The sequence below is a fragment of the Xenopus laevis genome, chromosome 8S, assembly GCF_017654675.1.
Source record: "Xenopus laevis strain J_2021 chromosome 8S, Xenopus_laevis_v10.1, whole genome shotgun sequence".
Taxonomy (NCBI): domain Eukaryota; kingdom Metazoa; phylum Chordata; class Amphibia; order Anura; family Pipidae; genus Xenopus; species Xenopus laevis.
This window is the reverse complement of record NC_054386.1, coordinates 99,761,433-99,788,327: the sequence shown is the minus strand read 5'-3', so window position 1 is coordinate 99,788,327 and position 26,895 is coordinate 99,761,433. Positions and strand designations below refer to the sequence as shown.

The 26,895-nt window shown below is 44.3% G+C and overlaps 2 protein-coding genes and 3 non-coding genes across 7 annotated transcripts; 3 read left to right on the top strand and 2 right to left on the bottom strand.

The window, feature by feature from the left end:
• Nucleotides 1-3,306: 3,306 nt before the first annotated feature.
• On the bottom strand, nucleotides 3,307-8,181 carry LOC108700377 (putative nuclease HARBI1). Its single transcript, XM_018233512.2, has 2 exons — nucleotides 7,270-8,181; nucleotides 3,307-5,401 (listed from the first exon to the last, which is right to left on the bottom strand). Exons 1-2 carry the CDS (start codon nucleotides 7,714-7,716, stop codon nucleotides 4,601-4,603), a joined length of 1,248 nt encoding a protein of 415 aa, XP_018089001.1. The 5' UTR covers nucleotides 7,717-8,181; the 3' UTR covers nucleotides 3,307-4,600.
• On the bottom strand, nucleotides 6,130-6,261 carry LOC121397811. The gene has a single exon (XR_005963937.1).
• Nucleotides 8,182-8,222: 41 nt separating the features above from the next.
• On the top strand, nucleotides 8,223-24,705 carry LOC100037001 (KH homology domain-containing protein 4). 3 transcript variants are annotated; one of them, XR_005963770.1, is made up of 14 exons: nucleotides 8,223-8,343; nucleotides 9,615-9,867; nucleotides 9,980-10,108; nucleotides 10,219-10,298; nucleotides 10,375-10,427; nucleotides 12,994-13,157; nucleotides 14,386-14,597; nucleotides 15,574-15,634; nucleotides 16,601-16,658; nucleotides 16,741-17,009; nucleotides 17,729-17,872; nucleotides 19,549-19,633; nucleotides 21,616-21,704; nucleotides 22,794-22,854. XR_005963770.1 is itself a non-coding variant. In XM_018233510.2 (14 exons), the coding sequence occupies exons 1-14, from the start codon at nucleotides 8,327-8,329 to the stop codon at nucleotides 23,000-23,002; spliced, it is 1,851 nt and encodes a 616-aa protein (XP_018088999.1). In that variant the 5' UTR covers nucleotides 8,223-8,326; the 3' UTR covers nucleotides 23,003-24,705. The 3 variants fall into 3 exon arrangements, 2 of the variants coding, with proteins under 2 accessions (XP_018088999.1, XP_018089000.1); XM_018233510.2 differs by having other exon boundaries at nucleotides 19,521-19,633; nucleotides 22,794-24,705; XM_018233511.2 differs by lacking the exon at nucleotides 22,794-22,854 and having other exon boundaries at nucleotides 21,616-21,929.
• LOC121397813 lies at nucleotides 13,385-13,515 on the top strand. The gene has a single exon (XR_005963939.1).
• LOC121397812 lies at nucleotides 14,901-15,030 on the top strand. The gene has a single exon (XR_005963938.1).
• Nucleotides 24,706-26,895: the final 2,190 nt, after the last annotated feature.

Genomic DNA, 26,895 nt, shown 5'->3' with positions numbered 1-26,895 from the left:
GTGGGATTAAGGGTCTCGGAAAGGGAGTGGGGGGCCCTGTGGATAGCAGGTTTTACTTTGGGGGGGAGAGATGGTGTTACAATTTAGTAACGGTGGGATAATATTCCTCGGGGAAAAGGGAGTGTGATGGTGGGATGGGCGGAAATTAGTAGGGAGGATGGGGGGCCCTTTAAAAAGGTAACAGTGGATTTAATATCTCTGGGGAAAGGGAGTGGGGACTGTGGGATAGGAAAGGTTTTAAGTAGGGGGGAGAGGATGGGCCAAATTATAAATTTTGGGTTTATATCTTTTTTGGGAAGGGAATGTAACGGGGTGGGATAGGCAGGTATATTTAGGGAGAGAGGGTGTCTTGGGTAACAGGGGGATGAAATGCCCTTGGGAAGGGGGATGTGACTGTGGGTTTTAACAGGTTAGTAGGTGAGAGATGGTGTTAAAGTAAAAGTGAAAATACTCTGGGAAAGGGAGTGGGGATGGTGGGTTTTGGCAGGAAATGGTAGGGAGAAGTGGTTTTTTTATATTTAACAGTGGATAATAGTCTTTTGGGAAGGATGTGATTTGTGGGATAACAGGAAAAGTAGGGAAATTGGTGCCCTATAGTAAAGTGGATAATGCCCTCTGGGTAGGGGTGTGACGGGTGCAAATGCAGGAAATAGTAGGGAGAGATGGTCCTATAGTAACAGTGGAAAAATAGTTCGGGGAAGGGAGGTGGACGTGGAAGCCGGGGTATAGTAGGGAGAGAGGGTGCCATAGTAAAGTGGGATAATAGCCCTCGGGAAAGAGAGTAAGGGACTGGGGATTCGAAAGGTTTTAGGTTAGGGAGGGGGATGGGGGCCAAATTAAGAAAACGTGGATAACGGCCCTCTGGGAAGGGGGGGTGTGCCCTTGTGGGTGGGCAGGGTATGGTAGGGAAGGATGGGGGCCTTATGGAAAACATTTGGAAAAATATTTCTCTGGGAAGGGAGTGTGACTGTGGGAAAAGCGGTAAGTAGGGAGGATTGGTGTTATAGAAACCCAGTGGATAATGGGTCTCGGGGAAGGGAGTTGACTGTGGGGATAGCAGGTAATGGGTGGGGAGAGATGGTGCCTATAGTAACAGTGGATAATAGTCTCTGGGAAGGGAGTGTGACTGTGGGATAGCAGGTATAGTAGGGAGAGATGGTGCCTATAGTAACAGTGGGATAATAGTCTCTGATAACAGAGTATGACTGTGGGATAGCAGGTATAGTAGGGAGAGATGGTGCCTATAGAAACAGTGGATAACAGTCTCTGGGAAGGGAGTGTGACTGTGGGATAGCAGGTATAGTAGGGAGAGATGGTGCCTATAGAAACAGTGGATAACAGTCTCTGGGAAGGGAGTGTGACTGTGGGATAGCAGGTATAGTAGGGAGAGATGGTGTCTATAGTAACAGTGGATAATAGTCTCTGGGAAGGGAGTGTGACTGTGGGATAGCAGGTATAGTAGGGAGAGATGGTGCCTATAGTAACAGTGGATAATAGTCTCTGGGAAGGGAGTGTGACTGTGGGATAGCAGGTATAGTAGGGAGAGATGGTGCCTATAGTAACAGTGGGATAATAGTCTCTGATAAGAGAGTATGACTGTGGGATAGCAGGTATAGTAGGGAGAGATGGTGTCTATAGTAACAGTGGATAATAGTCTCTGGGAAGGGAGTGTGACTGTGGGATAGCAGGTATAATAGGGAGAGATGGTGTCTATAGTAACAGTGGGATAATAGTCTCTGGGAAGGGAGTGTGACTGTGGGATAGCAGGTATAGTAGGGAGAGATGGTGCCTATAGTAACAGTGGATAATAGTCTCTGGGAAGGGAGTGTGACTGTGGGATAGCAGGTATAGTAGGGAGAGATGGTGCCTATAGTAACAGTGGATAATAGTCTCTGGGAAGGGAGTGTGACTGTGGGATAGCAGGTATAGTAGGGAGAGATGGTGTCTATAGAAACAGTGGATAATAGTCTCTGGGAAGGGAGTGTGACTGTGGGATAGCAGGTATAGTAGGGAGAGATGGTGTCTATAGTAACAGTGGATAATAGTCTCTGGGAAGGGAGTGTGACTGTGGGATAGCAGGTATAGTAGGGAGAGATGGTGCCTATAGTAACAGTGGATAATAGTCTCTGGAAGGGAGTGTGACTGTGGGATAGCAGGTATAGTAGGGAGAGATGGTGTCTTATAGAACAGCGGGATAATAGTCTCTGGGAAGGGAGTGTGACTGTGGGATAGCAGGTATAGTAGGGAGAGATGGTGTCTATAGTAACAGTGGATAATAGTCTCTGGGAAAGGAGTGTGACTGTGGGATAGCAGGTATAGTAGGGAGAGATGGTGCCTATAGTAACAGTGGATAATAGTCTCTGGGAAGGGAGTGTGACTGTGGGATAGCAGGTATAGTAGGGAGAGATGGTGTCTATAGTAACAGCGGGATAATAGTCTCTGGGAAGGGAGTGTGACTGTGGGATAGCAGGTATAGTAGGGAGAGATGGTGCCTATAGTAACAGTGGATAATAGTCTCTGGGAAGGGAGTGTGACTGTGGGATAACAGGTATAGTAGGGAGAGATGGTGTCTATAGTAACAGTGGATAATAGTCTCTGGGAAGGGAGTGTGACTGAGGGATAACAGGTATAGTAGGGAGAGATGGTGTCTATAGTAACAGTGGATAATAGTCTCTGATAAGAGAGTATGACTGTGGGATAGCAGGTATAGTAGGGAGAGATGGTGCCTATAGTAACAGTGGATAATAGTCTCTGATAAGAGAGTATGACTGTGGGATAGCAGGTATAGTATTAGTGCAATTTCCTTAGTGAATCTTCACCAATTAATTCAACTTCTTAACTATGGTGACTTTGTGCAGCTCAACAGTGACACCCTGTGGCCAGATGCAGGTGAAACAGAAAGTTTATAATATCCCCATATAACCAGTGGAGATTGTCTTCTTACCAAGCTGGCAGCTTATTGGCAAATGTATTGAACAAAAACAGTAGTTCTGCTGTGTGACCTGTGATGAAGGCTAGTTAGAAAACCCCACCAGACAATGAGCACTTCAGCCCTCTCCAAATGAATGGCCACATGACTGTGATCAGATCGTTGGCCCAGAGACCAGACAATCAGCTCAAAATGGCTCACCAGCCAAGTGATTTTTGAGTAGCAGGCAGCTAATTACTGCAGAGTTTGGTCGAATTGATTGGACATGGTGATGAGGCAAAGAAATAACATGTAGGGTCAGACTACTGACCTGCGCAGCCCAGAAACAGATGTGTTTTTTTTTTTATTCATAATCATTAGAAAAATGCACCAAAATCTGTATGCAGGAATCTTTATTGCTACAACGTGAGCAATAAACAATTTGTACTGAATACTTCTTATAAAGAATGGAAATGCCACAAACATGCACAAAAAAGGCCCTGTAGTAAGAAGAGAAAGGGCAAGCTAACCAGACGGCTCTCTAAAAGATTTAATTGAGATATATGGGGCGTTCCTCGTCATAGGGGAAGTGATATCTATAGCTTTTAAGAAAAAGCATATACCCTTCCACCAACGATAAACGCAGTTCGAATGAGCTCAATTCTGTATCTAACAAACATCTCGAATGGGTTAATCTCAATCGAGTTCGACGGAAGCCATTATACCTGAACACTTGCAGTCATGTTCTCCAATATTCCATGTAACTGTCATCTGAAGAGTCAGGTGACGTCAGATATACTTGATTATTTCAGTGTTCGAGAGCCAAGAAAAATTAAGATAAAATCGAACGTCCAATTCATAACTGGTTACAGTGTTATCTCGGGAGGTCTAGGGTGGAACTATGAAACTTCTGATCAGTCGGGACCATGAAAACTCGAGTCGTAAAACGCTGATTAATTAGCTGGCATAAAACTCGTTAAACACACATCTCAACCTCGGATAAATGTGCCCCTAAAGGAAAAGTTGGCATCAGAGACTAAACATGAGCCACTGGTGTGATACAAATAACGTATGGACACAATGAGAGTTTTGTATCAACAGGCACAACATCTGGTCAAGGTTTAATAACCAATCAGCATGCAGAAGATGAGCTAGAAGTTAGGCAGCTTGACCGGCTTTTTTTTGTCTCTTTTGTTACTGTTGTATGTACCCCAGGAGTAGTGATGGCTAATCGGACAAAAAATTCACAAAACTCCGGAAAAGTTCACAAAAAATCTGCAAAATGCATTGAAGTCAACGAGCATCAAATTTATTTTTATTTTTACGTGCACGACAAATTTTACACGCACAGCTTTTTTGTCCAAATCCATTAAAGTCAATGGGTGTCAAAATAATGTTGAGGCGCAGCAATTTTCACACCGCGACTCTATTGTCCGAATGCATTAAAGTCAATGGGCGTCAAAACTATTTTAACGCGCGCCAATTTTAACACGTGCAGCAAATTTTTTCATCTGTGAATTTTTGCAGCAGTTTCGCTACAAAATTTGCAGGCGGCGAAATGCGGAAATTCGCCATGAATCCATGCCATGAATATATTCCATTCGCCATGAATAAATTCATTCCTCACTACCCAGGAGACCTGAAGAAATCTGACAGCTGTGTGTGGCGCTGCACCGATGGGCGAACATGATTTCACAATATAAAATCTTGCCACTCCACAGCCCCGGAGCCATTGAAATATTCCATGTACTTGAACCTGTTTAACTCTGCCTCGGATTCAGGTATTTGTGACTCAACACTTTGCAGTGGGACGAGCCTTGGACGTTCAGACCTCCAGTCACCGGGTATAAATGTTCCGTTATCGATGTTCTCGCGGTCCAGCATATTAAGAGGGGCGTAGCCCTCTGTGTCGTTGCGTCGGAGGAAATTATGGAGCACACAACACGCCATTACTACGATGCCAATTTTCTCCGGCGAGAGATTGATGGGCATATGGAAGATACGAAACCGGCTTGCCAGTATGCCAAAGGCATTTTCCACCACATGCCTCGCTCTCGAATGTCTATAGTTAAAAATGGTCCTCTCTTTGGTTAAAACCGTTGGAGGAAACGGTTTCAGTAAGTTCTCATGTAATGTGAAGGTCTCATCGCCCACAAAGACAAAATTTAGTCCTTTTGTTGTCTCTGTTGCCGACGGCAAGTTTAACTTGCTTTCCTTCAGGGCACGGTAAAAGCGGGTTTGCTCAATGACACCGCTGTCAGAGAGCCTCCCGTTTTTGCCGACTTCAATCATCATGAACTCATATTTGGCATTGACTATCGCCAGTAGGACAACACTAAAGAATCCATTGTAATTGAGGTAGAATGAACCACTGTGAGCAGGAGGGTTGATGTGCACATGCTTCCCCCCTATTGCACCTCCGCAGTTTGGGAAGTTCCAGTAGTCCTCAAATTCTTGGGCAACTTGCTGCCACTCTTCGGGTGTTTTTGGAAGCTGCAATGAAAAGACAAGAGGAAGCGTTAGGCTATTGCAAAATTGGTTACTTCTTCATAGGGTGAACCTAATACATTGGTGTGGCAACTCTTGTCCATACTGTTGAAGGAGAACTAAACCCTAAAAATGAATATGGCTAGAAATTTCATATTTAATAAACTGAACTTATTGCACGAGGCTAAAGTTTGAGCTTGTCAATAGCAGCAATGATCCAGGACTTCAAACTTGTCACAGGGGGTCACCATCTTGGAAAGTGTCTGTGACACTCACATGCTCAGTGGGCTCTGATTGGCAATTGAGAAGCTAAGCTTAGGGCTCGTCACTAATTATCCAGCAGAAAATGAGCTTCCCTGGCTGTAATATAAGCTGATGTTACAGGTTTGCTGATTATTAAATTCTGATGCTAATTGCACTGGTTTCTGTGCTGCCATGTAGTAATTATGTGTATTAATTACTAATTAGCCTTATATTGTGACATTTCTATTCTATGTGTACTGTATATTGTGAGTGGGTCCCTAAGCTCAGTAAGTGACAGCAGCACAGAGATGTGAATCAGTGAATCAGCAGAAAAGAAGATGTGGAGCTACTGGGGCATCTTTCGAGACACAGATCTTTACTGCTAAAGGGCTGTGGTTGCCTTGGGTTGGTACAGAAGCACAAAACATCATGTACAACATTTCTAGCTACTTATTTAGTAAGGCTTTAGTTCTCCTTTAATCCTAGATACAAAATGTTGGATGGTGCAGGGAGCAGTGGCTGAATCTCAGAGCCGAGCTGCTCTCTCTCTCCGCCCTGTTACTGTAGGAGGGTGGTATCAGCAGAGTCTCACTTCTCAGACTTTGCTTTCTTATCCCTCCAAATTGCAGATATATACAGGTATGGGACCTGTTATCCAGAATGCTCTGCACTCTGGGTTTTCCAGAAATCATTTTTGGATTATTTGGATAAAATGGAGCCTATGGGAGACCCTTCTCCCTCAAGCTAGTGCACCTCTTTCACAAAGATACACCCGTAGGGGTACTTGGCTGGGAAGACCATTATTTATCTGGCAGGCAGTTATTCTGTTGCTATACAGTGTGCGTATATGCAGTGCACTATAAATTGCTAGAACTGCCATACTGCATGTGTCCATTGCAAGCCTGGGCAAGACTACCTGCAAGATACACATATTAAGGTGGCCATACACGGGCCGATAAAAGCTGCCGACAGAATGAGTCGGCAGCTTATTGGGCTGTGTATGGGGCCCCCGACCGAGATCTGGCCGAAAGTTGGCCAGATCTCGATCGGATGGGACTAAAAATCCCTTTGGATCGCGGCCGCATCTGTTCGTTGATGCAGTCCCGCGATCCGACCGCCCGTTACCATTTGTTAGGATCCGATCATTGGGCCCTAGGGCCTACGATCGGATCAGCCCGATATGGCCCACCTCAATGTGGGCATATCGGGGAGAGATCCGCTTGTTTGGCGACATAGCCAAATGAGTGGATCTCTCTGTGTATGGCCACCTTTAGACAACTGTTTATGGGCCAATTAAGCTACTCCTCAAAACACTTAATTTGAAACAGATCAGTTCCTATTTCTCAATACAAGAGACCCCACTCTCCCCAATTAGCTGCCAGAATCCATCTGACTTATCATCTTTAGTTCTTCGCTGTGAGACACCCCATGTAACTAGAATTGCTCCAGACTGGCATGCTTTCCAGTAAAGCCACATTTTTGCCCTCTGCCAGGTACATGCGCAATATAGTAAGCTCCAAAGGATCACTGTAATGTACATGTGCCCAGAAGAAATTGGCACCCCAGTGTTTTCAACGTATGCTCTCCTTTCGGTCACAGTCGGTAACAATATCGAATGTAAATGAAGTTACCTGCAGGTATTCTTCTCTCAGCACCTGCATAATAGCGCAACAGGTTTCGGGAATGAGGACTCCCAGCGCCTGTGCCGAGATTGCGGTGGAGAATTTCAGATCCTCCAGAGACCTCCCGGTCGCCAGAAACCTCAGCGTGGCCACCAGCCTCTGGTGCGCAGAGATGGATTTCCTCATGCAGGTGTCCTTCTTCTGGATGAGAGGGGTCACGGCGCGCAGGAGGCAGTCGAAACTGGCGTCGGACATCTGCAAGTAGTTCCTGAAGTCGTCGCAGTAGTTCTCAGCGATCTCTGGGGCGAGCGACTCTTGAGGCCACACATCCCGGACTTTGAGCCACTCCTGGGTCCAACACGCTCTCTTCCTCTTCATTCGTCTCTTCTTTTGCACGTGGTTCACTATCAGGAGGGCCACGGCCGCCTGGGCTTTACGTCTTTTAGATGGGCTCATTGTGAATAACTGTGGCTCTCAAAACAACGCCTCCTTTTGGCAACTCAGCTTGGAACTCAGGCAGTAACTCTATGATCCAAAGCAGGATTTCTACTAGGCCTCAGGCCCTATCACACGAGATCCACAGTAATTCAATGTTTTATCCTATTCACGCCTCAAATCAAAGGCTCCAATGAGCAATAATATCCCACTGACCCTCACATGGGGCCCAAACAGCTCTCAGTCAGATCTGAGCTACACTTCACCTCACAACTGATTAATGGACCTTGTCATTGGCCCTCACAGTCACATCATTGCCCTAAAGGGCCCTCAGATCTGTGGCTGTGAGATGCGAGGCAGCCCAAGGACATCGAACCGACCGCAGAAACACAACTCTGCTTTCAAACAACCTCCATGTTTCCTTCTGTCCCTCAAAACATGACGGGAACCAGCGGTCACGTGTCAAGCAAAGCACCGCCCACGACCCGTAGACAATGTATCGCGAGATTTCAGCGGGCGTCGCAGAGGAGATGGACGTTTTGTACGACTAAGGCGAGTGGGTGGGGCTTGGTACTGTGCGTGCTGACGTAGTGTGAGGACGCAGAAGCAGTCTGTTGGCTAAGCGGTCGCCATGTCAGCTGGGAGCGGGTATGACGGGGAGAACGATGGTTGTGTGGGGACTGGGTGGCGGGCTTGTGGGGTGGGACTGGGGCAGCGGAGACGAGCCGGGGCTGCTGCTGTGGGGAACGCGCTTGGCCGCTATTATGGGTCTGTGACTGTGGGTCTGTATGTGGGTCTGTGACTGTGGGTCTGTATGTGGAAGCGGAGCAGGGGATGAGGCAGGGAAGTGTGAGGAGAAACTTGCTGTCCAGGCTCCGCACTACTTTACGGCAGTGGCCTCACTGGTGGTTCAGCTTCACCTCCCAGCATCCTCTGTTGCACCACTTCCACTCCCAAAGTGTTGCACTACAACTCCCAGCATTCCCAGCAGGGCCTAACACGCACAGCTCTCACTGTACGACTACAATTCCCATGAGCACCTGATCTACACTGAACAAGCCCCAAGCTCTGGCAGCATTGTGTCCTACTGATTCCACATACAGGGGCCACATCCAGCACCATAGAGAAATGGGGGGCATTAAAGGAGAATTCAACCCTAAAGTTAAAAAACCCTACACTATATAGACCCCTCCCCCCCCAGCCTAAGTGTTACCCCGGGCATATGCCCCCATACATGAGCTGAGAGTTGTCAGTTTATTGGCCCATGTGTGGGGCCTTCCGACGGTTTCCCCAAAAGATCTCGATTGGGCAGGTTAAAAACTCCCGTTGGATCGCGGCCGTATCTGTATATTTATGCGGTCCCACGATCCAACCACCTGTATCAGTTGTATGTATAACTTTATTTGTAAAGCATAAAAGTACAATATATATATATATAAAAGTATACACAGGGAAGACCCAATGGTAGGGCCCATTTTAATGTGGACAAATCAGGGAGAGATCCGCTCGTTTGGCGATGTCTATGGCCACCATAAGTCTTTACTTACCTCTCCGTGCATATTCTGTCCAGCGGAGTTCACGGGCGCCATCATCTTCTCTTCGGAAATCTTCGTAATGAGACCGGCGTGGCTTTCTGTGTCTCGACAACGGTGCATGCGCCGAAACACACGAAAATTGCCTAAGTGCCGGTCTCATGTCAGAAGATTACCGGAGCGGCTGAAGATGGCGGCTGTGAACTGAATCTGCACCGAGGGGTAAGTAAAACGTTAGGGGCATTTTCCCGGGGTAAAACTTAGGCTGGGGGGAGGGTTTTTTTTAACTTTTGTGCTGAATTCTCTTTTAAAGGAACAGTAAGTCCCAACACTCAGCAGTGGGGAATCCCAGTTTTATATTCCAATAATCACTTTGTTTGTTTGTAGACGAAGAAGCAAGTGGGACCAGCCGGGCCCCACCACCACTACCACCACCACGCTCCTCCTCCCTGGTGTGATGCCCGCCATTATCCCCTTTACTGCTGGCGCCTTCCTGAGCCCCCCTGAAGTACCGGCTGCTAATGCCACAAGTGAGGCTCCATCCGGGGCCCTGGATGCTGCAGCCGCTGTGGCAGCTAAAATAAATGCCATGTTGATGGCAAAGGGGAAGATAAAGCCAACCCAGAATGCCCCTGAAAAGGTAAGTGTCATTGGGTGGTTAGTTGCTGTAACAAAGCAGGTAGATCCCCTGTTCTGTAAGTAGTTGTACACAACAAGGTGCCTGAGGGTCTGTCTCCTCTCTCTCTCCTCAGGTTCATGTACCAGGCAAAGCTCCCGCTGCAACTAAAAGTAAAGACGATCTGGTGGTGGCAGAGGTAGAGATTAACGATGTGCCCCTGACGTGCCGGAATCTTCTTACAAGGGGGCAGACGCAAGATGAGGTGGGTATCTGACCCCTTTGGGTGTATTTCTTCATGACCCTAAATCTTGCACCCATTGACCTGCCGTCTGAGTCTGCTCATTCTGCCCTGTCTGTGCTTCTGTCTTGTAGATCAGTCGGATGAGCGGAGCGGCGGTATCAACGCGGGGGAGGTACATGACTTCAGATGAGAGAGCCAAAATAGGACCTGGGTATGTATGGTGCCTGTGTATCTAATGGAGCTCAGTGGAGCATTGCTAATTTCTCACCATATGTATCTGTTTATAGGGACCGGCCTCTCTATCTGCACGTCCAGGGGCAGACGCGGGAACTTGTTGATCGTAAGTAACGTTTGGTCTTTATATATAGATATATGTGGGCAGAGTTAAAGGGATACTGTCATGGGAAAACATGTCTTTTTCAAAACACATCAGTTAATAGTGCTGCTCTAGCAGAATTCTGCACTGGAATCTATTTCTCAAAAGAGATTAAAGTCTGACATGGGGCTGGACATATTGTCAGTTTCCCAGCTGCCCCCAGTCATGTGACTTGTGCTCTGATAAACTTCAATCACTCTTTACTGCTGTACTGCAAGTTGGAGTGATATCACCCCCTCCCTTTTTCCCCCCAGCAGCCTAACAACAGAACAATGGGAAGGTAACCAGATAGCAGCTCCCTAACACAAGATAACAGCTGCCTGGTAGATCCAAGAACAGCACTCAATAGTCAAATCCAGGTCCCACTGAGGCACATTCAGTAGGAGAAAAAGCAGCCTGCCAGAAAGCAGTTCCACCCTAAAGTGCATAAAGACTTTTCCCAATTAATTTCTATTTTCTATGTGTGACTGTTTTTCTAATAATGAAGTGTAAAGTTTAATTTTTCACCTTTGAAATCAACTCTGGGAGGGGGGTCGCCGACCCTGTAAACTGATCTAAATTAATATAATTAGTTGATACATTTGTTATGTTTGTCTGTGCAGAATCCCTGCAAAGGCAGCTGTTAGAATTGATAAAATAATTACTAATACTTCACAGATACTGCTGAGAAATGTATCCGAGAAATGTATCCACTAAATGTATCCACTAAATGTATCCACTAAATGAGAAACGTGTTTTCTGGAAAACAATTTAACTGTAAAGAGTGTAAGGAAGGGGAACCACCCCTTTTAATACCATGTCTCTCTTCTATTTGTTCTGTGCTGCTCTTGAAACTGCAGGAAATACTGTAATACTGCCAATGCGTAGTCTTTAAAGGGCAACTATCATGTAAATTTAATCTACCGTATATACTCGTGTATAAGCCGACCCGTGTATAAGCCGAGGTACCTAATTTTACCTACAAAAACTGGGAAAACTTATTGACTCGCGTATAAGCCTAGACACAACTAACATCACTACAGCGCAAACTAAATCACTGAAAATTTGTCCCCCCCCAGTGGATTTATATTACAGATATTTTTCAGCTGAGACAAAATATACTTTCCACTAGCAATTATACACACATAGACACACATATACTTTACACACACACTCTTCCCACAAAATAATCACACACACATACTATACACACAAACTCCCCACACATATACTATATACACACACAAACTCTCTACCCACACCATCATTCCCCCTCGGTGATGTCGGTGGGCAGGTTCCCCACAAAGAGTAGCACCAGTGCCCATCAGTGATACCCAGTAGCACCAGGGGCTTTTAGAGAAGTCACATTATAAACCTGTGCAGCCATGGAGGCGTCCCCAGCCCACAAGTAGAATAAAAATGCTAAAAAGTGGCGTCACAAGCAAACAGATAACTAAGACATCGTATTAAGGTGCCCCCAACCTGCCTGCCTTACCCCGGTAAAGAAGTGCTGCTGATGGTCCTGCTCTAGTACATCCACACTCTCCGCTAACCTCTGCGGTCACTGCTGGCTTCAATAAAGCGGTGTGTTTGGGTCCCAATAAAAACTACGGTACATTTCCCAGCAGCAGCGCGCGTCATGTGCACGTCAGAGATCAGAAGCCGCTCGCAAGGCCTTTCGGGAGCCTCGGTGGGCAGGTTCCCCACAAAGAGACGGCAGCGCTGCGTGTCTGCCTTCTACCGTATTTCATCTAAAAGACCCGCGTATAAGCCGAGGTCAATTTTTTCAGCACATTTTGTGAGCTGAAAAACTCGGCTTATACACGAGTATATACGGTAAGCTTCCTCATCCTGAAATAAGAAACTTTCTAAATACAATCAATTAAAAAATTCTTATTTTTTAAATTATCAAGTTTATGTTCACTATTCCTCTCTTAGCATCTGTTTCTCTTCATTCAGCAGTTGGGTGTCAGATGAATGATCCAATATATCTTAAAGGGGGGCTCCTTTCCTAGCAGATAAATTAGAGCTCACTCAAATAACTGATTCCTGTACAAAACACAATCTAACAAAATAACTGCCTTTTGCACAAATCCTGCATGTAGAGAGACATGATTTCTGGTGATTTTAATAGTGAGCTCTAATACATCTTCTAGACAAAAGGAGCCCCCCTTTAAGCTATATTGGATCTAACTGTCAATGATTATCTGACACCCAACTGCTTCATGAAGAGAGAATGAAGTAAAACAGATGCTCAGCGAGGGATAGTGAATATAAACTTGATTATTTCAGAAACAATGCAGATTTAATTGATTGTATTTAGAAAGTTTCAGTATGATGAAGCTAATATTAAATTTTCATTTTTGCAGTAGTTCCCCTTTAAAGTATAATGCCCATAAAGCTGGTGGTCTGTACTGAAATGCTCAGGAACTCCATTGTGCTTGTTGACGCCTCTGTAGCCTGGGGAGACCTTCATGGAATTACAGTATGAGAAACAAGCCAGGTTGGATAAAGAAAAGCCGATCTTAGTTTGTCGTTGTTTGTCCAACAGGGGCAGTGAACCGGATCAAGGAGATCATCACTAACGGAGTGGTAAAAGCAGCCACCGGCTCCAGCCCGACCTTCAATGGAGCCACCGTTACTGTGTATCACCAGCCTGCGCCAGTCCCTCCTGTGGTGACAGTTGCTCCTCCAAAGCCTCAGTTCCAGTCAGGGGTATGTGACTGCTAGCTGTTGAGTCGAATTCCAGACAAGTCAGCGTGGGTTGTTTGTACAGGTATGGGATCCGTTATCCGGAAACCCATTATCCAGAAAGCTCAGAAATACGGAAATGCCATCTCCCATAGGCTCCATTTAATCCAAATAATCCAAAAATGATTTCTGCAAAACCCAGAGTGCCGAGTATTCTGGATAACAGGTCCCATACCTATATATATCTGCGATTTGGAGGGATAAAAAAAGCAAAGTCTGAGAAGTGAGACTCTGCTGATACCACCCTCCTACAGTAACAGGGCGGAGAGAGAGCAGTTCGGCTCTGAGATTCAGCCACTGCTCCCTGCACCATCCGACATTGTGTATCTAGGATTAAAGGAGAACTAAAGCCTAACTAAAGAAGTAGCTAGAAATTTTGTACATGATGTTTTGTGCTTCTGTACCAGCCCAAGGCAACCACAGCCCTTTAGCAGTAAAGATCTGTGTCTCCAAAGATGCCCCAGTAGCTCCCCATCTTCTTTTCTGCTGATTCACTGATTCACATGCTCTGTGCTGCTGTCACTTACTGAGCTTAGGGAGCCACTCACAATATACATTACACATAGAATAGAAATGTCACAATATAAGGCTGATTAGTAATTAATACACATAATTACTACATGGCAGCACAGAAACCAGTGCAATTAGCATCAGAATTGAATAATCAGCAAACCTGTAGCATCAGCTTATATTACAGCCAGGGAAGCTCATTTTCTGCTGGATAATTAGTGACGAGCCCTAAGCTTAGCTTCTCAACAGCCAATCAGAGCCCACTGAGCATGTGAGTGTCACAGACACTTTCCAAGATGGTGACCCCCTGTGACAAGTTTGAAGTCCTGGATCATTGCTGCTATTGACAAGCTCAAACTTTAGCCTCGGGCAATAAGTTCACTATATAAAACATGGCAATATTAGTTATATTCATTTTTAGGGTTTGTTTCTCTTTTAAAGAAACACCTTTGTATCAGGCCTCTGCTCTCATATGGCTAATAGCTCATTTAGTTAGGCCATCTAGCTGAAGTTCAGCAGCAGTTGGGGTCTTTCCCATTGGATATAACTGCTTTCTATACATACACCTTTCTGTCCTCTCATAGTGTTGAAGGGGCAGGTGTAGCAGTTTACTGCATATTGATCTGTGTCTTGGGAGGGTCAGAGTTTGCCCGGTATCCTGATCTGCCTTTCTCTTCCCCAGATGCATTACGTACAAGATAAGTTGTTTGTGGGCCTGGAACACGCGGTGGCCACTTTCAATGTGAAGGAGAAGGTGGAAGGTCCCGGGTGCTCTTATCTCCAGCACATTCAGATGGAAACGGGTGCCAAGGTTTTCCTAAGAGGCAAAGGATCTGGTTGTATTGAGCCGGCCTCAGGGAGAGAAGCATTTGAGCCAATGTATATTTATATCAGGTACAAGAAAGAACATAACGTTGCCATAAAATTATTCCCACTTGCTTTGTCTCTTCTTGCTGCATCCCCTACCCTACTGAATCTTACTTAGCTCATACAATACCCTCACATGAGGGCTTTAGGGTAAGGGCACACAGGCAGATTCGGGGAGATTAGTCACCCCAGCAACAAATCTCCTCTTCAGGGTTTCCTTGTGAGACTCCCATTTTATCCAAATAATCCAAATTTTTAAAAATGATTTCTGGAAAACCCAGAGTGCAGAGTATTCTGGATAACAGGTCCCATACCTGTAAATATCTGTGATTTGGAGGGATAAGAAAGCAAAGTCTGAGAAGTGAGACTCTGCTGATACCACCCTCCTACAGTAACAGGGCGGAGAGAGAGCAGCTCGGCTCTAAGATTCAGCCACTGCTCCCTGCACCATCCAACATTGTGTATCTACGATTAAAGGAGAACTAAAGCGAGAACTAAAGAAGTAGCCAGTAGAAATGTTGTACATGATATTTTGTGCTTGTGTACCAGCCCAAGGCAACCACAGCCCTTTAGCAGTAAAGATCTGTGTCTCCAAAGATGCCCCAGTAGCTCCCCATCTTCTTTTCTGCTGATTCACTGCACATGCTCTGTGCTGCTGTCACTTACTGAGCTTAGGGACCCACTCACAATATACAGTACACATAGAATAGAAATGTCACAATATAAGGCTGATTAGTAATTAGATAATTACTACATGGCAGCACAGAAACCAGTGCACTTCGGGCGACTTCGGGAAACGAAGCGCCGTGAGTGCCATCCTGCTGGTGATTTTTCATTATAGCCGGCGGTAAGGTAGGGGAAGGCAGTTCGGGGAGATTGTCGCCGCGAAGATGAGGCGATTTGTCTCCGGGGCGACTAATCTCCCCGAATCTGCCTGTGTGTCTCTGCCCTTATTTGCTCTACAGCAATATGTTTTAACCTTCTTTTCTGGTTCACTTCACAGTCACCCAAAGCCAGAGGGGCTAGCGGCTGCCAAGAAGCTCTGTGAGAATCTCTTGCAAACAGTAAGTATTTCTTCTGCATCCATTGTCTTAAAGGACATGTAAACCCCCTCCACAAAAATGTAATCCTTGAACAGCCTCTTTGAAATCTTCAGATAACTGCCACTCTGGTTGTTAAAAGATTAACAAAAAGGCTGCAGCATTCCCTTAATCACTTAGAAATCCTTCTCCTCTAACCCACTCCCTCAGGATTTTGCTTTGGCTGTTGGCTAATGAGCATCTTCAGTTCCTCTCAGCTTAGATTACTAAACACACCCTCCAGTCTAACAGCCAATGAAGAGATAGCATTGCTGGTTCCTATAGAAACTCTGCCCTAGTTTTCTGATCCTTTCTTTTTCTACTAACCACCTTTTCTGAGCTCAGTTTAACCATTACACTGCTTGACCCCAGCAGAACTTTTTATCAAAGTATAATGCGCCTGTGTAAAGCTGCACTCTGCATAGGGATGCACCGAATCCACTATTTTGGATTCAGCCGAACCCCAGAATCCTTTGCAAAAGATTCGGCCAAATCCTAATTTGCATGTGCAAATTAGAGATTGGAAGGGAAAAACATTTTTACTTCCTTGTTTTGTGACAGTCACGTGATTGCCCTCCCCGCCCCTAATTTGCATATGAAAATTAGGATTCGGATTCAGTTTGGCCAGGCAGAAGTGTTCGGCCGAATCCTGCTGAAAGGCCAAATCCTGGCTGAATCCCAAACCGAATCCTGAATCCCTAATTCTGCACAGCATACATGCCTCAATGTTACTGATGATTTGTCAGAGTGAAAATTGCCCGCCCGGTGAAAGCTGCTAATTGTTTTAGGAAAAGTGATGGCGCTGGCAAATGGAGGGGTATATAAAGTACACATGATATGGCTTGGGTGGGGAAGATGTGCCCAACTTATATACCGGTACATGGTAACATGTATATAACATTCCACTCTCCAAATGCCTTTTATTCCACTTTACTTTCTCCCTTTTTATAGGTCCATGCTGAATACAATAGGTTTGTGAACCAGATCACCACCACTGCACCTTTGACTGGTATGTTGTTTTTTATATAAAGTCCTTTCCATGGCCATAGTTATCGTCTGCTTTTGCTTATTCAGCTATTCTTTCTCCTTAGGTTATACACAGCCTCCTCAGATCAATCCCATCCCAATGCATCCTCAGTACTACCATCCTAATGGCTACCAGACTGGCTTTCCAGTAGTCCAACCACCTGCCCCCCAGCCTGCTGTTCAGGTTCCCTACGTGGTTTCTACTCCAATTGCCAACCCAGTGCCCCCCCCGCCCGGAGTCCTTCCTACTCTGGCAGCTCCTGTGCCTCCAGTTCCAGCTGTGCCAAAACGTTATCCAATCCCACAGGTGCAGCCACCAGGCTCCACTGTTCCAGTAAGTTGAAGTGGATGGTATTGTTAACAGGGTGACATTTAGGGGCTGATTTATTAACGGTCGAATTTTTCTAATTTATTTTTATGGTCAAAACTCTCAAATTCAATTGTAAATTATCCAAACTCGATTTGAGTTTTAAATCGAATTTCGAGATTTATCACGCTGGCCCTTTAAGAACTCAAATTGGACTATTTGCCACCTAAAACTTGCCGAGTTCATGTATAAGTCAATGGGGACCAATTTGGACATGTTAGTAGCCTTCCTGACATTGTTTTTTTTTTTTTTTTGCATGAATTGAATTCGAGTTTTCGAGTCAGTAAAATGTACACTGAATGTGTCTCAGTGGGACCTGGATTTTACTATTGAGTGCTGTTCTTAGATCTACCAGGCAGCTGTTATCTTGTGTTAGGGAGCTGCTATCTGGTTACCTTCCCATTGTTCTGTTAGGCTGCTGGGGGGAAAGGGAGGGGTGATATCACTCCAAATTGCAGTAAAGAATGACTGAAATTAATCAGAACACAAGTCACATGACTGGGGGCACCTGGGAAACTGACAATATGTCTAGCCCCATGTCAGATTTCAAAATTAAATATAAAAAAAAAATCTGTTTGCTCTTTTGAGAAATGGATTTCAGTGCAGAATTCTGCTGGAGCAGCACTATTATTCACATGAGTATCCCTTTAACTGTCCTTTATATGCGCCTTCTTCATCCTATTCAGGCTCCACTGGCTGCTGTGTATGTGCCTGCACCTCCTGTTAAACCCGCAGCTCCTTTAGTGATCCAGGCTCCACCCCAAGGTCAGAAACGACGCTTCACAGAAGAGCTTCCAGAGGAGAGGGACTCCGCTCTGCTGGGTTACCAGGTGCTATACCTCACACTTGCTCTGATGCACATTGCAGGCTTAGGAACCAGGGATCCCTATACAGCTCAGGAGCACTTTCACCTATTATGGGGGTATCGGATATCCGTTGTATCACTAGACTGCCCTCTAAACATTTTAGCCTCCAGATTCTAACACTTTGAAAAGAAGCAAGCGGCTTGCTCAGGCATGTGCCTTTTATAAGCAGATGGAGCTACAAAGCTGCTTTTCTTAAAGGGGAACTATCTCGAAAATGAAAATTTAATATAAGCTTCAGCATACTGAAATAAGAAGTTTTCTAAATATAATCAATTAAAAAATTCTGTACCGTTTCTGAAAAGTTTATCTTCACTATTCCTCTATCAGGATCTGTTTCTCTTCATTCTGTCTTCATGCAGCAGTTGGGTGTCAGATATTCATTGACAGTTACATCCAATATTTCTTATAGGGGGGCTCCTTTTTAGGGATGCACTGAATCTTGATTCAGCCGAACCACCGAAAGATTCAGCCAAATACCGAACCAAATCCTTATTTGCATATGCAAATTAGTGGGTGGGAAGGGTGGACATTTTTACTTCCATGTTTTGTGACAAAAAGTCATGCGATTTCCCTCCCCGCTCCTAATTTGCATATGCAAATTTGGATCTGAATTCTGTTCGGACGAATTCCAAAGAGAATCCTGGATTTGGTGCATCCCTACTCCTTTAGCCTAGAAGATGTATTAGAGGTCACTTTATTAAACTCACCAGACATCATGTCTCTCTACATGCAGAATTTGTGCAAAAGGCAGTTATTTTGTTACATTTTGTTTGTACTGGAATTTGAGTGAGCCCTAATACATCTGCTAGGAAAGGAGCCCCCCTATAAGATATATTGGATCTAACTGTCAATAAATATCTGACACCCAACTGCTGCATGAAGAGAGATGCTGAGAGAGGAATGGTGAAGATAAACTTGATTATTTCAGAAACAATGCAGAATATTTAATTGACTGTATTTAGAAAGTTTCTTATTTCAGTATGATGGAGCTTCTATTAAATTTTCATTTCCGCGATAGTTCCCCTTTAACTGAGGCAGCACTGCTTTGTTTGCTGCAGGACACTCGAGGTAACCGTTGCTTTGGCTAATGCTATCAGTGTGGCACTGCTTCAGTTAATCACAGTCTGTGGGAGTGTTTAGGTAACACACATTTGCACCAAAAGTATTGGATGATGCCAGAGCTGTACTGAATCGGTTAATCCTCTGGCTCCGAACAAAGTGAGAGCAAAGGATTGTGGGCCACGCGTCTCTGTATAACATGGGGGGCTACTGTTTAATATCTCTGTGAATAATGATCCTGTCTCTCTTAACCAAATCTGAGTTTGTAGCATGTGTAATCCATGAAGGCTGTCCCTTGCATTAAGACTGGTATGTGAATGATCAGTATCCAGCACTGTTACTATGAGGCTGTGCGCACTTTGTACTACTACTACTTTATAGGCTCCTCCTCCTCCTTTCTCTTAACATAAGACCAGTACCATTTCCCAGACAGAGGGGTGTGCAGCATGGAAGCTGTAGATTTCTCTTGCAGAGGAATGGGGCTGACAGTGAAGAGCAGGATACTGAGCGTCTGTAGGATTGCTAATGCCGCTGTGTATTTTTCTGCTCATAGCATGGACCCATTCATATGACTAATTTAGGTACAGGCTTCCCGGCCCAAACCAAGGTGGACGGCGCGCCAGTCAAATCGGACAACATGGTGGTCAAAGAGCGAGAGAGGGACAGGTGAGAGCTGCGTGTGCTTGATAAAGGGACGGGGCCTGAGATGTTGAACTTCTGCATGATTAAAAGGGCGAGGGTTTTCCCTGCAACTACTGTGTGCCAGTATCTCTCCTCTTCTAGTTGCTGTCCTGGAGGTAGCCGAATCCTTCATTACTGCAAACCTTTGGGGTTGTTAAAGGGGAACTTTTGAGAAAATGAACATTTAATAGAAGCTTTTATCAGACTGAAATAAGAAACTTTCTATATACAATCAATTAAATATTCTGCATTGTTTCTGAAATAATCAAGTTTATCTTCAGTATCCCTCTCTCAGCATCTGTTTCTCTTCATTCTCTCTTCATGCAGCAGTTGGGTGTCAGATAATCACTGACAGTTACATCCAATATATCTTATAGGGGGGCTCCTTTCCTAACAGATGTATTAGAGCTCACTCAAATAACTGATTCCAGTACAAACAAAATGTAACAAAATAACTGCCTTTTGTACAAATTCTGCATGTAGAGAGACATGATGTCTGGTGAGTTTAATAGAGTGACCTCTAATACATCTTCTAGGCTAAAGGAGCCCCCCTATAAGATATATTGGATGTAACTGTCAGTGAATATCTGACACCCAACTGCTGCATGAAGAGAGAATGAAGAGAAACAGATGCTGAGAGAGGAATAGTGAACATAAACTTGATTATTTCAGAAACAATGCAGAATATTTAATTGATTATATTTAGAAAGTTTCTTATTTCCGTATGAGGAAGCATATATTATATTTCATTTCCGCAATAGTTGCCCTTTAAAGACTACGCATTGGAGCCATGGTAATAAAGGGGTGGTTCACCTTCCTAACACTTATATTAAATTTTCATTTTTTGCAATAGTCCCCCATGAAAGGGGACCTGTCACCCAGACACACACAGCTGTATAATAAAAGTCCTTTTCAAATTAAACATGAAATCCAATTTCTATTTTTTATTAAAGCATTCATAGCTGTTGTAAACTCATTTAAAAAATCTCAGCTGTCAATCAAATATTGTCTGCCCCTCCTCTATGCCTTAGGCAATTACTTTCACTTTCCATTCAGCACTTCCTACATGTCACTGCTCTCCCCACATTCCCCCTGTTCTCTTCTCCATTTAATTGTGTAGCCAGGACATGGGGATGGACATCAGGTCCCCCATTCTGGTGCACAAACAAGATTCTGAGATGATACAAGACTTGTCTTAATAACAGTGTCCACAAAATGGCTCCTGCCTGCTTGTTATAATTATGAATTCCCAGACTGAAGGAAACAAGATTCAAATAATTTATACAGTGTAATTAAAGTTCATTTTGCTTGACTAATGTGATAAAATAGGATTTCAACATTGGGTGACTGGTCCCCTTTAAAGGAACAGTTCAGTGTGAAAATAAAAACTGGGTAAATAGGCTGTGCAAAATAAATAAAGTATCTAATATAGTTAGGCAAAAATGTAATGTATAAAGGCTGATGTGTAACATAATAGCCAGAACACTACTTCCTGCTTTTCAGCTCTCTAACTCTGAGTTAGTCAGTGACTATAAGGGGGCCCACATGGGACATAACTGTTCAGTGAGTTTGTAATTGATCCTCAGCATTCAGCTCAGATTGAAAAGCAACAGTTATGACCCATGTGGCCCTCCCTCAAGTCACTGATTGGTTACTGCCTGGTAACCAATCAGTGGAAAGCAAGAGAGCTGAAAAGCAGGAAGTAGTGTTCTGGCTATTATGTTACACATCCAGTCACTCCAGCCTTTATACATTACATTTTTGGCTAAATAACTATATTAGATACATTTTTTATTTTGCACAGCCTATTTATTTACCCAGTTTTTATTTTTACACTGAACAATTCCTTTAAGGGTGTGTGTGGAACAGATATATCTTTGTGACTGGATGTTGGTGCCTAAAAAAAGTCCTAAAAGTGCTCCGTTATTTGGTGTCTGTAGTATTTCAGCCTTGTTGTTGTCTTACAGGCAGTTGATGCCTCCGCCTGGTTTTCCAGTCTCTGCACAGAAGGAGCCAGAGGAAAAGTCAGCGCCTGGGACTTTAGGGGTTACAAATGGTGAGTCATGTGACGCTCGTATGTCCAGCAGGGAGTCAGTAAATTATACTCAGCAGCTCAGATGTCCCTGCCCTTCACAATTCCTCTGCAATCCACAAAGACTTTCCTCCCGTTTGCCCTGCCAAATTTTAACTTGTCACTGACTGGCCAAGTGCCTTTTTTATGTACGGGTCTTAATTTTTTCGTGGCCAAAACTGTCAAATTCGAGTAGGAAATTGTTAAAAATTTGATTCTAGTGTTTTAAAAAAAAAAAAAAATAGATTTTCGAGATTTATCATACTCTGGCCCTTTAAGAATTTGAATTCAACTATTCACCACCATCCTGCGGACAGTTTGAAATTGTTTGCAGCCTTCCTAATATTCAAATTGAATTTGATTTGAGTTTTTCGGGTCGATCCCATTCACCCCAGTTTATAAAAATTTCGATTGGTCGAATTTCAAGTTTATGGGTTTTTTTATTTTATTTTTTTTTTCTAAATTGAAATTTATTATAAAATTCTTAGGTGAATAGGATCAACATAAAATCTCAATTTGAATTCAATTAGAATTTTAAAAACTCGATTCCAGTTTTTTTTTTCGGAGAAAAAAAAAATGGAATTCTAAACTCGGGTGAATAGGATCAACCTGAAAACTCGAATCGAATTTATATAACTGCCTAGTCGAATGTTACAGTTTTGACCATAAAAAAAAAACAGATTTTCAATTCGACCCTTGATAAATCTGCCCCTTGGGGTTGGGGAGATCTATTAACAGGAAACACAAAGTCTTCCTTCTCTGTTTTCATCGCTAACTGCATATTTTTGTATTCTTTGTGTCTTTCTTTTTTTTTTTTTTTTTTCTCCATTCTCTCTTTTCTTCCATGATCGTGATTGGACCGCCCTGTCTGACGTTACACTCCACCCCCTCCGGCATGACCTGGGGCGACCTCGATGCTCGTTGCAATCTTCCAAATGGTGCACGACTAACGAATTTGCCTATTATTCCATTTCTTGTGAAATAACGGAACCTGCTGAATTTTGTTTTTATCTCCCTCTCTGGGCAATTTGTCTTGTTTCGTCCCCGCCCCCTTTCTTTTTATTTCTTTTCCAGAAAATTCCGTGAAAAAACTAAAGAGCTCAAATAAAACCTTTGGCTTGGTCGCTTACGCCGGGGACTCGTCCGATGAAGAGGAAGATCATGGAGTTCTGAAGAATTCGGGCGCTTTGTCTCAAGGCTGGAGTGCAAGTTACCAGTACCCCACTTCCCAACAGCAGCAGCAACGGGCGAAGCCTCAGATGCCGTTCTGGATGGCGCCCTAGGACTTTTATTGGATCCTCCCGAAGAACCTGTAGCAATAACCCAGCATGTACATTACACAAGGGCCATTTTTATTTTAAAGATTGGGTTTTTTTTCTCTCTGACACTGAGACATGAAATAGTAGCAGGAGTCGTCTGATGTAAAGTGGGATCCAATAATCCAAAAGCCCCAGCGTGCCAGATATTGGCCCCCGAGCAACTCCCCCTAATGATTGGACCCCGAGCAGCTCCCCCTGGAGATTGGCCCCCGAGCAGCTTCCCCTGGAGATTGGCCCCCGAGCAGCTTCCCCTGGAGATTGGGGCCCCGAGCAGCTTCCCCTGGAGATTGGGGCCCCGAGCAGCTTCCCCTGAAGATTGGGGCCAAGAGCAGCTATCCCCTGGAGATTGGGGCCCCGAGCAGCTATCCCCTGGAGATTGGGGCCCCGAGCAGCTATCCCCTGGAGATTGGGGCCCCGAGCAGCTATCCCCTGGAGATTGGGGCCCCGAGCAGCTATCCCCTGGAGATTGGGGCCCCGAGCAGCTATCCCCTGGAGATTGGGGCCCCCGAGCAGCTATCCCCTGGAGATTGGAGCCCCCGAGCAGCTATCCCCTGGAGATTGGGGCCCCCGAGCAGCTTCCCCTGGAGATTGGGGCCCGAGCAACTACACTTAATGACTGTCCCCCCTGAGAAGCTCCCCGTAGAGATTGGCCCCCAAGCGCAAATGAAATGTTGAGGAACTGACAGATGGAATGCTTTGGGCTGCCACTCGACACTTGCACATGGTGTGGGGCAGCCTGTCATTATTTTATTTATAGAGTTTTATTTATACAGATAAATTTAGGATTGTGCCTTCACTGGAGGAGCGACAGCTACCGAAGCATCCGCATCTAGTCCTTGTCCTTTACTACATTAGGTGGAGACGGTGACACTAAAGGGTGAATGATCCTGGAGACGAGCAACTAGTCCAGATGTGCATGTGCAACTGCCAGTATCTGCCAGTAGCTTAGTGGTTTGTGGGGTTTGTAGTTGAACAACATGCATAGGTCAGGGACAAATAATAACAGGACACCCAGTAACAGCAGGTTTTCCTCCTCCCCTGCCGGTTTAATCGATAGAACAAGTTGCTCAGGGCTGTACCTGCTTTGCTTGTGTTGAATGAAAGTCTCGGTGGCTCCGGTGATCCAGTAACTGAGTGTTCCTCGCAGTATTCTCACCCGGGGGGACTGTTGTGAAAAACAAAAGTACAATATAAGGTTCATCTCACTCCCATAAAAGCACATGCAATATACTCAACTTCTATATATTTTTTTTTTTCAATTGTTACTGAAATAATGGTGACTTTCAACTGTCTGAATGATGATCAGAAATATTTGTTTTCAGTTCCCCTTTAAATGGCCTGTCAGCAGTTCAGTGAGTTCCATTGTGAGCAGAGATTAGAGACACTACAGCTTTAAGGCTTGTGCATTCCTCAGCTCTTGTATTATCTCTGCCTGCATTTATCTCTGTGTATTGAGCAAAGCTGCCCCTCCCCCAGCACAAACCATGTGACAACCCCTCCCCCAATGACCCATTAAACTCACCTGCACCAGATTCTGGGGTCCCACGACACCCCTCCTGCTTCTGCCAACACTGCTCTCTACTTCCCAATGACTATTCTGTTATTTGTTTTTTTATTTTGCTGTAAATATTTGTTTTACTTTTATTGTAAATAAATGAATAATTATACAACGGTGCGTCGCTTTGTGGGTACAGTCGTCCCTAGCAACCGGACAGCCGTGTGAATGAGAGACTGGATGAAGAACAGGGGAAAGGAAGAACAAGTAACAATCAATTTGTAGCCTCACATTGTTTATGGTTGTCGGGGTCAGTGACCCCATGTTAAAGCTGACAAGACGATCGTAATTAAAAAACTGAGAAGTAAAAAGTAGGAATGCACCAAATCCACTATTTCGGATTCGGTCGAATCCTTCGCGAAAGATTCGGCTGAACTGAATCCTAATTTGCATATGCAAATTAGGGGTGGGAAGGGGAAAATATTTTTTACTTCCTTGTTTTGTGACAAAAAGTCACGCACTTTCCCTATTCCCTAATTTCCATATTCAAATGCTGATTAGGTTTGGCCGGGCGGAAGGATTCGGCCGAATCCAAAACCTGCTGAAAAAGGGTCCTGGATTTGCTGCATCCCTAATAAAAAGAAGGTGAAATGACAGTTTTAAAGGGATACTGTCATGGGAAAACATGTTTTTTTCCAGAACACATCAGTTAATAGTGCTGCTCCAGCAGAATTCTGCACTGAAATCCATTTCTCAAAAGAGCAAACAGATTTTTTTTTTATATTCAATTTTGAAATCTGACATGGGGCTAGACATATTGTCAGTTTCCCAGCTGCCCCTGGTCATGTGACTTGTGCCTGCACTTTAGGAGGAATGCTTTCTGGCAGGCAGCTGTTATCTTGTGTTAGGGAGCTGCTATCTGGTTACCTTCCCATTGTTCTGTTGTTAGGCTGCTGGGGGGGTAAAGGGTGGGGGTGATATCACTCCAACTTGCAGTACAGCAGTAAAGAGTGATTGAAGTTTATCAGAGCACAAGTCACATGACTGGGGGCAGCTGGGAAACTGACAACAGGTCTAGCCCCATGTCAGATTTCAAAATTAAATATAAAAAAATCAGTTTGCTCTTTTGAGAAATGGATTTCAGTGCAGAATTCTGCTGGAGCAGCACTATTAACTGATGTGTTTTGTAAAAAAACATGTTTTGCCATGACAGTATCCCTTTAAGAATTACCATAACATAATTACCTTATAGCCCAAAAACACAGCCGGTTTAAAGGGGTTGTTTTTTTTTTTTTTTAACTTTTATTTTTTGATGTTACTGTTCCTTTAACTTACTTTCATACAGAGGGATATTCTGAGACGCTGGTTTGCTTCTTTTATTATTTGTGGTCTTTGAGCTTTTTATTGTATGTGCAGTTTCAGCCATCTGGTTGCTAGGGCCCACATGACCCTAACAACGTAGGAGAGGCCTAACTAGAAAGATGAGAAGTAAAAAGTTGCAGTAAATAAATGTGGAGCCTTTAGACGGGTCAGTGACCCCACGACATGAAGAATGAAGCCCAATTGAAAAGTTGCTTAAATTAGTCTCTAATGTACTAGAATTGAGTGACTCGCCCCTTGTGTCTGTGACACTGCCAGTCAAGTAAATGTAATGAGCCAAACTGACAATATTCTCTATACAGTAAGTTAAAGGGATACTGACATCGAAAACTTGTTTTTTTCATAAAGCATCAGTTAATAGTGCTACTCCAGCAGAATTCTGCACTGAAATCCATTTCTCAAAAGAGCAAATATTCAATATTGAAATCTGACATGGGGCTAGACATTTTGTCAATTTCCCAGCTGCCCCTGGTCATGTGACTTGTGCCTGCACTTTAGGAGAGAAATGCTTTCTGGCAGGCTGCTGTTTTTCCTTCTCAATGTAACTGAATGTGCCTCAGTGGGACCTGGATTTTACTATTGAGTGTTGTTCTTAGATCTACCAGGCAGTTGTTATCTTGTGTTAGGGAGCTGTTATCTGGTTACCTTTAGGGATGTAGCGAACTGTTCTGCTGCAAACTAGTTCGCGCGAACTTGGACCGTTCGCGTCCGCCGAATGTTCGCGAACGTTTGGGAACGTTCGCATTTTGAGTTCGCGTTCGATTGTAAGCATTCGATCGAATGAAAAGCATTCGATCGAATGGCTTCGATCGTTCGATTCGAATGAAAATCCTTAGATCGAATGATTAAAATCCTTCGATCGTTCGAATCGAACGATTTTAGCGGGTGTTCGAAGTTCGCGAACGTTCGCATTTTTTGCCGGTGTTCGCGAACACCAAATCGGCAGTTCGCTACATCCCTAGTTACCTTCCCATTGTTCTGT

Excerpts from the sequence above, each read along its gene's own strand:
- LOC108700377 (XM_018233512.2), bottom strand. The coding sequence starts at position 7,716 with ATGAGCCCATCTAAAAGACGTAAAGCCCAGGCGGCCGTGGCCCTCCTG. Across the intron at positions 5,402-7,269 it reads TGAGAGAAGAATACCTGCAG|CTTCCAAAAACACCCGAAGA; the intron begins GTAACTTCATTT and ends TTTTCATTGCAG.
- LOC100037001 (XM_018233510.2), top strand. Across the intron at positions 17,873-19,520 it reads CCGCTCTGCTGGGTTACCAG|CATGGACCCATTCATATGAC; the intron begins GTGCTATACCTC and ends TTCTGCTCATAG. Across the intron at positions 21,705-22,793 it reads GACTTTAGGGGTTACAAATG|AAAATTCCGTGAAAAAACTA; the intron begins GTGAGTCATGTG and ends TTTCTTTTCCAG.